The sequence below is a fragment of the Anabrus simplex genome, chromosome 2 (assembly GCF_040414725.1).
Source record: "Anabrus simplex isolate iqAnaSimp1 chromosome 2, ASM4041472v1, whole genome shotgun sequence".
NCBI lineage: Eukaryota > Metazoa > Arthropoda > Insecta > Orthoptera > Tettigoniidae > Anabrus > Anabrus simplex.
In genome coordinates this window covers 456,921,536-456,933,872 of record NC_090266.1, presented here as the reverse complement: position 1 = coordinate 456,933,872, position 12,337 = coordinate 456,921,536, and the positions used below count along the sequence as shown (strand labels likewise).

General features: G+C 38.0%; 1 protein-coding gene across 1 annotated transcript in view; it reads right to left on the bottom strand.

Annotated features, from left to right (window-relative positions):
• Positions 1–1,320: 1,320 nt before the first annotated feature.
• Positions 1,321–12,337, bottom strand: part of LOC136862884 (aldo-keto reductase family 1 member A1) — a 137,317-nt gene continuing 126,300 nt past the window's right edge. Inside the window, exons 6-7 of the mRNA XM_067139157.2 lie at positions 1,669–1,766; positions 1,321–1,579 (exon numbers count right to left, since the gene is read on the bottom strand). Of these exons, the coding sequence (XP_066995258.1) occupies positions 1,537–1,579; positions 1,669–1,766 (141 nt within the window). The 3' untranslated portion in view covers positions 1,321–1,536. The remainder of the gene's footprint in view (positions 1,580–1,668; positions 1,767–12,337) is intronic.

Sequence of the window (12,337 nt, the reverse complement as noted above, 5' to 3'; positions counted from 1 at the left end):
TTGTATCCTCTCACCAACCATGCTCCTGGTGGTGATTGATGCGGTAATGCAGAACGTAACCCAAAATGTGAAACATGGTGTCCAGTGAGGATTGGCTAATAGGTTCGCTAACGATGTGCGTCTCCTGTCTGAGGTTTATGGTGAAATGCAATCAAAGATTGAAGACTTGGTAAAAGAAGGAAAAAAAGGTGGGACTAACGATCAACTCAAAGAAGACCAAGGCCCTAAGGACTAACACCAATAAACTAGACCCATTTGTCTTCAGTGATGAACCTATAGGGGATATGTATAGTTTCACCTATTTGGGCAGTGTGGTTACCAAAGATGGAGGAGCAGTACAGAATGTCTCTCAACGTATACAAAAAGCAAATGGTGCCGTTGTTCGGCTCTGTCCGGTATGGAAGAACAACAGAATATCTATCAGGACCAAACTTCACATTTTCCGAAGCAATGTCAATGCTGTTATATGGGTCTGAGACCTGGAAAGTGTCTAAAGTGATTACCTCCAAGCTGCAGACCTTTGTCAACTGCTGTTTAAGGAAGATTCTAAACAACTACTGGCTGGAAGTAATCTCCCATCATGAACTATGGAGAAGGACGAGTGAAACCGAGATGGCCATACAGATAAAGCAGTGGAAATGGAAATGGATAGGACTTACATTGAGGAAAGACAATGAAGCCATTGAGAGAGAGGCACTGGATTGGAACCCACAGGGTGAAAGGAAGAGAGGAAGGCCCAAACAAATGTGGTAAAGATCTGTACACATGGAGGCAATGGAAGAAGGCAAGACCTGGAGAGAGGTGAAGAGGTTGGCTGGCAACAGGATCAGATGGAGATGCTTTGTTGATGCCCTGTGTTCCACAAGGAACAACAGGAATTAAGTCAAGTAAGTCAAGAAAATAGATCAGAAATCCAAAAAAGTACATTAAGTATCAGTTTCAAGAATATAGGGAGAATTTCAGGGAGTGAGTTTGAACTTTTTGACACTAGTGTACACACGCACTTACATACAGTACATACTGCTGTAATAACATTTGTGAACTTACTGTAATTTGCAATTAATGTACAAATTCAAAAATATATAGAGAATTTCACGGGTGAGTTCAAACTTTTTTATACATACATATTGCTGTAATAACATTTGTGAACTTACTGTAATTTGCAGTTTATGTACAGAAGTCTGTAGAAAGTCAAAAAGAGGAAAATAGGTAGATAATATGGTATGAAGGAACTTTATGATAGTGCATGTACAGAAGTCTATAGAAAGTCAAAAAGAGGAAAATAGGTAGATAATATGGTATGAAGGAACTTCACGATAGTACACAGAAAATAAGGAACTATATTTCTTCTTCAGTATAATACAAAGCTTATAATACAAAACTTACGTTGCTTTACCTTTACTGTAGGAAAATATACTGGACAAGTTACAAATAAGAAGGAAATTCACTGGAAACACTTAATTTGTCTTTACATTAAGAATATTTGTAAAATGTGATTTCAAAATATATCTAAATTATTATTGTGCACTGCTCCTCTTAGTATGGATCACTGTATGGGTACTCCGGGTGTCGGTCTAGTCTGAGAAAATAAAACCAAACATAGCAAAATTAGAGCAAAACTCCAGTCTCTCTCTCAAAACTAAAGGAAACAAAATTATCAGTGCTTACCCTGCAAGCATTCCTTGGCCAAAGAGTCGACCTTTACGGCCCTTATCCAGTGCATCTAGTTGATCAACTTCTTCCTCACTGAGATTGAAATCAAACACCTATGTAAGATATTTGACACATATTAATACAATTTATACTTTGAACTATTGGATTTATTATAAGGTATAAATAAATTAAACTAAGAATTGTACAAACTTCATCACTGTTTTTGATTGTAAATAAATTAGTTTGTGGCAGCACTTCAAACGACTCATACCTGTAATCCTCAATATTACTCCCGGAACAGAAACTGAAACCACTATGTTGGTAACAGACTCAAGACATCAAGTATTCCTGCCCAGGGAGCAGTTGCTGAGGATAATCAATAAAAATTAATTCAATGTGCTCCAATGAGGTGTTTTATTTACTATCAGAAACAGTAGTGAAGGCAGTATCATTGACTGATTTTTATCATCGCTATATGGAACACTTTCCAGGAAACCATACCTTTCGTCGCGTGACAAAATTTTATGATATGGAGGGAAAAGGTGGAAAGGGTGAGAAATATTAATTTTTAGATTAGAGTACCATCTGTTAGCCTGATCCTTGCGTGATGAAAGGAGTGACTGTGATGTGACTATATGGGAAAGTCTTCAAATTAACCTTGTAAACAAGTTGTGCAGTCTAACAAAGCCATACCTTAAGCCACAATGGGAATTTAACATTAGATTAATAATGTAAATCATTAATCATTAATTGGTTATCGGTTGTGTGTAGTTTCAGAACAAACTTTAAAAATATTCACATTATTATTATTAATAGTAGCATTACTACCATTATTATAATTGTTATATCCTTATCATATTTGTACATCTTAAGACAGAACTTCTGCAAGACTAAAACATCATTTTTCACCTTTTTCAAATTTTGAACATGTTTACAAATTTATTTCTGGAGAATCAAACTCCTAAATATTTATGAAAATTGAACTCAAGTGCCAAGAAACTGACTGCAATACCACATATATAGGTCAAACAAAATGTAATTTCCACACAAGATACAAACAACACAAAAACATGATCAGATATAACCGGCATTTAGCCTTCAGGGAGCACATATACGACTGTTCACACCATTTCACAGACATCAACACAGATCTAAAAATTTTGCACATTGAAAATAAAAGTATATCTTTGAATATACAGGAAGCAATCGAAATTTACATCACAAAAAATTGCTAATGTATGGTAACTAACCTAAATGACCACACACACTTTAAAAATTCCCCCTCTCTTCCCTCTACTCACATAACATCTGGACAACACTTACTCATTAAATTAGCTTTTATCATAATAAAAATATTTAATAGTTAGTCACTATTTCAATTCCTTACTTTATTCACCTAAAATCATTCATTTTCATTTATCCATATTACATAAAAGTAAATTTTAACATGAAGTAGGTCAATAACCTTCTCTCCCCTCTCCAGTGTTGATAGACGGTTCCACAGCGCTCCACTCGCTCTGCCCTACTTCTACCTCCCCTCTCCATGGTACAGTATACTCGATTTTACCATCCAGTAGGAGAGATCCACAACGCTCCACAAGGCCCCTCCCCTCTCCGTGAGCAGTGTACTTTACCCAAAACATTCCATGACCACAGTCCTGAAATAGTGTTTGGTGACAACGGACTTAGCATCGCCAGTCTAGATAAGTACACAAGTTCTTCATTCTTCTTCTTCTTCCTCTTCTTTTATGACCGCTTTGGATCACTTTAGTCAGTCCATTGTTCACGTCTCTTTGAAGGGATTGTTCGGGCTTTGCGGTCCTCCCAGTACTTCTAAGTTTTTCGTTATATTAATACTTGTAAATTTATTTTTTGTCATTACTGGTTCATATTATCACTAAACTCTCTATCATTGACAACTTTATGCAACGTAAACAATACTGTACAAATATGATGATGATGATAGCAAACACTCGTAATCGAGTAGGTTTGTTTTCCAGGTAGGATGTCTCTTCATCTATGTGTTTGGAGGTGACTATACAGTCCAATGCGGGAGTTACACAATTTGCCACAGTGATGACAGGTAGTCCCAGGTGGAGCAGTCATGTTATTTCTATGTCTTCTCAGCACTTCTTTTTCTTTCCTATGTTGCCTCTTGTCATTCGCTGTACGTCGGCGGTTTTCTTCAAAAGACAGTGTGCCGTAATGGACTAGTGATCTCCAGGATGAACGGTCAAGCGCTAAGCTCTCCCAGTTATCAACATCAATGTTACATCTCTTCAAGTTAGCCTTGATTACATCTTTAAATCGCTTCCTCTGACCGCCTACACAGCGTTTACCTACTGATAGCTCAGAGTAAAACACTTGTTTGGGAATGCGATTATTGGGCATGCGAACTACGTGGCCAGTCCATCGTAGCTGGCATCTTAAAACCATCAATTCTATACTGGTGGTGTGTGCTTCTTCAAGAACGCTGATATTTGTGCACCTGTCTTGCCAAGATATTTGCAGTATTCTCCTCAAGCAATGTTGATGATACTGTTCCAGCTTCTTAAGGTGTCGACTGTAGCATGTCCAGGATTCAGATCCGTAGAGTAAGGTTGGAACTGCAACAGAATTGTACACAAGAATCTTTGTTGTGATATTGACATCGTGATTGTCAAAAACTGGAGATCTTAAATTAGCAAAGGATGCTCCTGCATGGTTAATTCTTTGTTGGATTTCTGAATCTATATTTGCGCTTGATGAGAGGGTGCTGCCAAGGTATGGGAAGGTGTTTACAACTTGAAGGCTCACTCCATCAATTATTGTGACATTGATATCTCTTTGACCTTCCCCAGGGGCTGGTTGGTATAGGATCTGTGTTTTGTTGGTATTCAGTTTGAGTCCAATCTTGTTGTACGCAGCAGAGAAAGCATTCAGGATTCTCACAAGCTCTTCTTGTGTCTGAGCTATGACAGCATTATCATCAGCGTACTGTAACTCAACTAATGCTGCAGACGATGTCCAAGTTCCTGCCTTTAAACGGCTCAAATTAAAAAGTTTACTATCCATCCTGTAAGTTATATGAATTCCTGGAGGGAGATCATCTCTGACAAGTTCCATGACAGTGGCAACATACAAGGAAAACAAAGTGGGGGCTATCACACAGCCTTGCTTAACACCGGTATTGATATGGAATGGCTCTCCAATAGAGCCGTTGTCAATGACAGCTGCCATCATATCAGTGTAGAGCAATTTCAAGATGGCAATAAATTTCTGCGGAAAGCCATATAGAGCTAAAATTTTCCACAAAGCTTCTTGGTTCACAGAGTCAAATGCCTTAGTAAGATCAATAAAGGCAGTATAAAGAGGTCTATTTTGTTCTCTACATTTTTCCTGGAGTTGACGAGCTGTGAATATCATATCTGTGGTTCCTCTAGAAGGCCTGAAGCCACACTGACTCTCTGGAAGTATTTTCTCCACCAGGGGTACAATACGATTTGCCAAGATTCGAGCAATAAGCTTTCCCAGGCACGACAGTAAGGATATTCCCCGATAGTTACTGCAGTTTGTTTGATACCCTTTCTTAAATATGGGAACTACCAGACTGTCTCTGAAATCAGGAGGCATTTCTTCTGTGCTCCAAATTTTGACAATCAGTTCATGTATGTGTCTTACTAGTTCCTCACCACCTTCTTTGAGAGCTTCCACTGGTATACCATCAGGACCAGAGGCTTTGTGACGCTTTGCTTGATTGACAGCATGCTTAACTTCATCTAATGTTGGTGGGGAGCCAAGTTCATCATTGATGGGAGCTTGTTTTAATATATCATACACCTGTTCATCAATAATCGAATCCTGGTTCAAGAGGTCTTCAAAATGCTCTTTCCACCTATTCATGATGGAGTGCTGATCTTTTAAAAGTATACTCTTATCGCTGGACCAAAGAGGATTCCTCCCAAAGGTGGTGGGACCATAAACTGCTTCTGTTGCTTGGAAGAACTGTCGTGAATCTTTATCTGCTAGATATTCTAACTCTTTTGCCTTTGCTGTCCACCATGCATTCTTGAGCTCACGGGTTTTTCTTTGGACATTTGCTTTGGCAATATTTACGGCTTGTTTCTTAGAGTGGGAGTTCACGTTCCTTCGCCATGCTTGCCAGGCTTTTCTCTTCTCTGAGATCAATGCTTCAATTTCTTCATCATTTTCATCAAACCAGTCCTGATGTTTTCTGGTCTTATATCCTACTGTTTCTTTGCAAGCATCAGGGTTGCGTTACATCAGGTTGATATTCCTTTGGCAAAGTCCGATGAAGGAGGTCTCTGTATTTTGAAGTAATTTCTGCATTGCCAAACTTCTCGGTGTCAAAAGTATGTCTGAAGCTCTTCCGTTGTTTCCTCCTCTGGGTGGACAGTGACAAATGCATCACTGATCTAATAAGTCAGTGATCTGTCCAACAGTCATCAGCTCCCGTCATTTCTTTGGTGATGAGAACATCGCGTAGATCTTGCTTGCAGACAATCACATAGTCAATGAGGTGCCAGTGTTTCGATCTAGGATGCTGCCATTATGTTTTGAAGCGATCCCTTTGGCGAAAGATGGTGTTCGTGATTATCAACACATGCTCAGCACATTTTGAGAGGAGTCTAATACCATTGGAGTTTTCACTGCCAACTCCCTCCTTGCCAATGACACCATTCCATACTTTATAGTCCTTTCCCACTCTGGCATTAAAATCACCAAGCAAGATGATTTTATCTAGTTGATTGATGTTTGACAGGATGTCATCCAGATCTGAATAGAATGTTTCTTTGATGTCATCATCAGAGTCTAATGTGGGGGCATATGCGCAAATTACTGTGGCATGCTGGTCGCCATTTAATCGAAGTCTTAATGTAATGATGCGTTCATTACGTCCAGTTGGAAGCTCCTGCAGGTCTCTGAGAAGCTTATTCTTGATAGCAAAGCCTACTCCATGTGTTCGGTGTTCACTGGTAGGTTTACCCTTCCAGAAGAAAGTGTATCCTGCTCCGTTTTCATTCAACTGACCGTCTTCAGCAAGACGGGTCTCCTGGAGTGCTGCTATGTCGATATTGTATCTTCGTAACTCTCTACCCACAAGGGGTGTTCTCCTTTCGGGTCTCTCATTTGAAGGGTCATCATTAAGTGTTCTTACGTTCCATGTAGCAAAATATAATTTCTTCCTTGTTCGACCACACTGAGGTGATACTATTGGACGCGGCTATCCAATCGGTACTAGAAGTGGCTGACTATGTTTAGGGCACCTTTTCTAGCCCCTTCCCCATGTGAGGTGAGCAGAGTGGACCCTAAATAGGACTGCTCAGTCGTAGATGCAGCAACCGAATTTCTCTACAGCCACAATCCTAAGCAAGACGACCGATCACACATCTACCGCCTACGTGCCAAGTTATCACTAGAGGCTTCCAGACATCACAATCCTGCCCCCGTCGCAACTTCCTGATCGCCGCAGGACTTTTCGAGGAGTCAATCTGTTGTTGGAAGACTGCTGTGCGTGAGATTCCTTTAGAGTGAGAGTGTTGGTGCACTTCAACAAATGCACTGTACTTGATGACTTAAGAACTGTTTTCAATGGCAAGCCGATGCAAGACGATTGAAGGGTTCTTAGTCACTGCAGCCTTCGTCCGCCATTCCAGCCAAGGAGGGACTTCCTGTCCTTACGCCTGGTCCGCCATTGAGGACTTTCTATGCCGTTGACCAAATATGGTTCATCCGCCTTTAGGGGAAGTTTTCCACCCCAAGGGCAAGAGAGTGCCCTGTACATATATAAGCATGTTTTAAGTGATTTGATAGAATCTGAGGATGTTCTTGTAGAAAGAAATATAATAGTGTGTATTTTTACAGGTATGTTAGTGTTATAATTTGTATTGTAATTGCTGTGTGTTTGACAGACTGAAAAGTTTTTGTTACATTTAACTAAGTCGACACAGAAAAATATGGCTTCGTTCTTAACAACATGTTGAGTTGCAATAATAATAATAATAATAATAATAATGTGTGCTAAACTTTCTGCTTGATATTGTGTCTTTCTGAAATGGTACATTTGGTCTACATGGTTCAATCATCAATGATCTGCATTCGGGGCTGTCACCCAGGTGGCAGATTCCCTTTCAGTTTTTTACCTAGCTTTTTCTTAAACATTTTCAAAGAATTTGGAAATCTATCAAACATTTGCCTTGATAATTTATTCCTATCCCTTACGCCTCATCCTATAAATGAATATTTGCCCCAGTTTATCCTCTTTATGTTCATATTATAATCTTTAGTACTTTTAAAAGGTCCATTCAAGCTTATTCGTCTACTAATGTCATTCCACGCCATCTGTCCAATGACAGTTTGGAACACACCACTTACTTGAGCATCTAGTCTCTTTACTCCCAAGTCTTACCAGCCCAAAGTTTGCAATATTTTTGTAACACTACTCCTTTGTCGCAAATCACCCAGAACTAATAGTGATGCTTTCCTTTGGAGCTTTTCCAGTTCTCGTATCTAGTAGCCCTGGTATGGGTCCAATACACTCAAAACATACTTTATTATACGCACTCTCCTTTACATCCCTCCTACAAACCCTAAAATACCTTCATAACCGGGTAAAGAGATTTGTAACCTTTCTTTACAACCTCGTTAACATGATTGCCTTAATCAAGATCATTCCTTATATTAACACCTATGTAATTACATTGATCCCCATGAGGTACTATCACCTCATCAACACAGTAATTAAACTGAGAGGGCAATCTTCACTCTATTTTCTAATTTGCACCTCCTTCTTAATCTTTTTATTTCCCTGTTATAAATAATGGGTCCTTACCATTTCTTTCCACTTTTAAAGGTACATACCTGTTTTCACAATCCTCAACAATATTGCTTTAATTTTCTTTCTAATTTGCACCTCCTTCTTAATCTTTTTATTTCCCTGTTATAAATAATGGGTCCTTACCATTTCTTTCCACTTTTAAAGGTACATACCTGTTTTCACACTCCTCAACAATTGCTTTAAACCCACCCAATAGGGCTGTTTACATTTTTATTTACCATTTTCCATTGATCATAATTGCTTTTTTCAAAATTTTCCTGTGCCTCTTTTATCAACCATATGGTATTGCCTAATAGTCCTACTTTTAAAACCTTCCTTTCTCTCACATTAATTTTTACTACGACAAAAAGCTTCATGATCATTCATACCATCTGTCACCTCTGACTTTCTACAGCATTCATCTGGTTTTATCAGCACCACGTCTAGAATATTTTTCCCCTCTAGTTGGTTATGTCACTTTCTGATTCATTTGTTCTTCACCATTCTTCATCACCATTTGTTGGTCATGCTTTCTGTCATTCGCATTCCCCTACCAGTTAACATTTTGTAAATTCAGATCACACACTAATATAATGTTCTTTTCTGTTTTGTTCCCCACATAGCTGATTAACTAATCAAATAATACACATCAGTATCAATGTCAGTCAGCGTTGCCAGGTCTGTACACCTCAAAATCTTCAAGTTGCCTATTACCTTTAGAGATAAGTCTCACACCTAGAATTTCATGTTTCCCATCCTCCTTAACATTTTTGTAGCTTACAAATTATTCTTTCATCAGTATGAATACTCCCCCTTTTATCATTCCTAACCTGTCTCTAAGATAAACACTCCAGTTCTGTGAGAAAATTTCCACATCCATAATATCACTTCTCAACCATGATTTAATTCCTATTACAATATCTGGAAAGTATATATTAAATTACTTAAATCTATTCCTTTCTTTAAAATATTTCTGCAGTTGAATACTAACAAATTTATGCCATCCTTATTTGACTTCATGCTTTATACTATCATCACCGCTCCCTAGTTCACCCCATTTCCCTGAATGTACCTCCCTATAACTTTACTAAACAAACACCTTAACTTACATGTACTGTTGCAGTTTGTGTGAAGGCCATCTGCACATAGTTCCCTATTTCCTACCCACCCATTAAATCACCCTCCAGTCAGTATCTCTCCTACATGGTATTCCACTGATAACAATCTCTGCTTCTTTAAACTTCATTCATGCTGCCGTAACCAGATCCAACATATCTCCAACTATGTTACTGCTTATTCCTGCTGGCCGTATGTTATTGGTACCAACATGGAAAATTACCAACTTCTCCTTACTCTCCTCCTTCCCTTCTATTTTCCCCCTACATCTGCTTTAACCTAATTGCTGAATAACACTCTACCTTGGTTCCCTTTCCTCCTTACACTTTCCCTACATGCCTGACAACTGAGTCACCCATGACCAGAGCCTCAATCCCACCCTCCTCATTAGATCCTCTTCTCTCCTGGTCTCCCTTAACTTCCCTGGAAACTAGGATACTATTTTTGTTTCATATTTACCAGTAATACACTGTTATTGGGACGTCGTAAATGATAGTGATCATAATTCTGAGAGCAAACAGTCCACGGGTGAAGAGGACGTGACTGAAAGTGAACAGCATGAAATGTACCGGTATGTTGGAAAGGACGGGACCCAGTGGGATCATTGGCCTGCAATATACGGGTCAGGCAACCTGAACATAATATTATAATACACTTGCCTGGAGTAGTAGGAGTTGCCATGAATAATGAGACACCAGTTGAAGCTCTGCAATTGTTCTTTACCGACGAAATGCTACAAGAAATCGTAACATGCACAAATCACTATTTATACCCTTGTGTCATACAAGTCCAGAAAAGACGAAGTTGTATTGGTTCTATCTACTTTCAATGAAGACCATTCTATTGATGACAATTCGGATGGATCAAAACCCTCAATGATTACCTTTTATCTATAATGACACGAAGTCAGGCATTGATAAGGTGGATGAAATGAAATGCACTTAGTCCATGGCAAGAACATCACGAAGTCATGACTTCTTCCGTGCGATATACATCAATTAATAGAATGTAACGATTACAATTTTATTCCAAGAAGTAAATTAATAACCATTTATTGTTAATTTACAATTAGTTTTGCTACGTCCTGTGATTTGCAGTTGATAACTTCTAATTTATCCTAAAGGACTGAAATGTTCTAGTAAATGTAGATTATATATAAATTTATCAATATAAATAAAATCAAAATAAAGTAATTATGATATAAGACAGATTGACAACAGAGAGAAATAAGGAATTCTTGGAAAAATAATTGAAATGAAAGGAATGGAAGCTTACAAACAACCGCGGACTGTCAGTCAGACTGTTCACATGTTCAGTTCTGGTAACCTTCATTCTATAAAACGAATACTGTTGAAGCACAAATTCATTCTCTGGAATTATTGAATCGTAGCCCTCTATATGAATGACACCAGCTTCAAATAAATAATCATATTTTTATTTTTTAAATATTTTGTACCATAGTTGTCAGAAACCCATTCTCATTCTCTACTGGAATTCATCATCATCATCATCATCATCATATTCATCATTAGTTCCTTCCACGCGAAGTGCATAGGGCAGCAAGCCTCTGCTAATGAATCCTGTTTGGAGCGATGTTTTCGATGTCATCCCACCTGAAGTTAACCATTTGCAGGTCTTCTTTGAACATTTGACGTCATGTTTTACATATTCTGCCTGGCTTCTGCTTGCATCCTGCTGGCTCCCATCGCATACTCGTGTTGGAAGTAATATATTTTATGAGTCAGACCTAGAGTTTCTTGACATTATGGAAAATGAATATAACCTATGATAAATAAGATGGAGATATGAGGGAAGACTTCCAAGAAACTACATAGGTTGCTAATGCCAAGTTTTTCAGTTGAGAGAAATTTTTCTTCATATATAAATGACTTAGAGCAGAATAATGTCAGAATTCAGAGTGGTTTTCCTGAACCTAAAGAGAATCAATTATGTAACAGATTAAGAAGTGATTGATGAGTTTCCAAGTGATAGAGTAAGCTTGCCTTTGTACCATGAACATTGTGGTATACTGCCCGGCTTGTGCCTGCCTTCAGGTGGCTTGCATTGCATACTGCAGTTAGAAGTAATATATGAGTCAGACCCAGAGTTTCTTGACATTATGGAAAATGAATATTGTCTATGATAAATAAGGTGGAGATTTGAGGGAAGGCTTCAAAAGAAAAAAGAAAAAATGCCTAGGTTGTTAATGTAAAGTTCTTCAGTTGAGAGAAACTTCTCTTCATTTATAAAATGACTTATAGCAGAATAATGCCAGAATCCAGAGTGGTTTCCCTGAACCTATAGAGAATCAATTTTGTGAGAGATTAAGAAGTGATTGACAAGTTTCCAAATCATGGAATAAGTTTTCCTTTATACTACAATCATTGTGTTGCAGTTTTATATACTCTACAGGAAAATTCATCTTTAGTATTCGTTTTAAAATTATATTTTTGCTTCAAAAATAGTCATTCTGCATCTCATAAATTATTTTTACCATAATGAAAGCAGATTGACACAATGAAAGTAATAATGAAACTGTTATTAAGAAGGAAATGAGTAGCTTTGTTTTAGTATGCAATGTAATACTTATTTTAGCATTTTTTAACTGAGATAGTTTAAAAAGAAATGTCTTGGAAGTAGTTCAAGTTTCAAATAGCTTCATTTATGGATTGAATCATTTCAGTAGTGCACTTCATAATCATGTGAGAACTTTTTCTGGCAAAATAGTGCATTTCATAATCATGTGAGAAC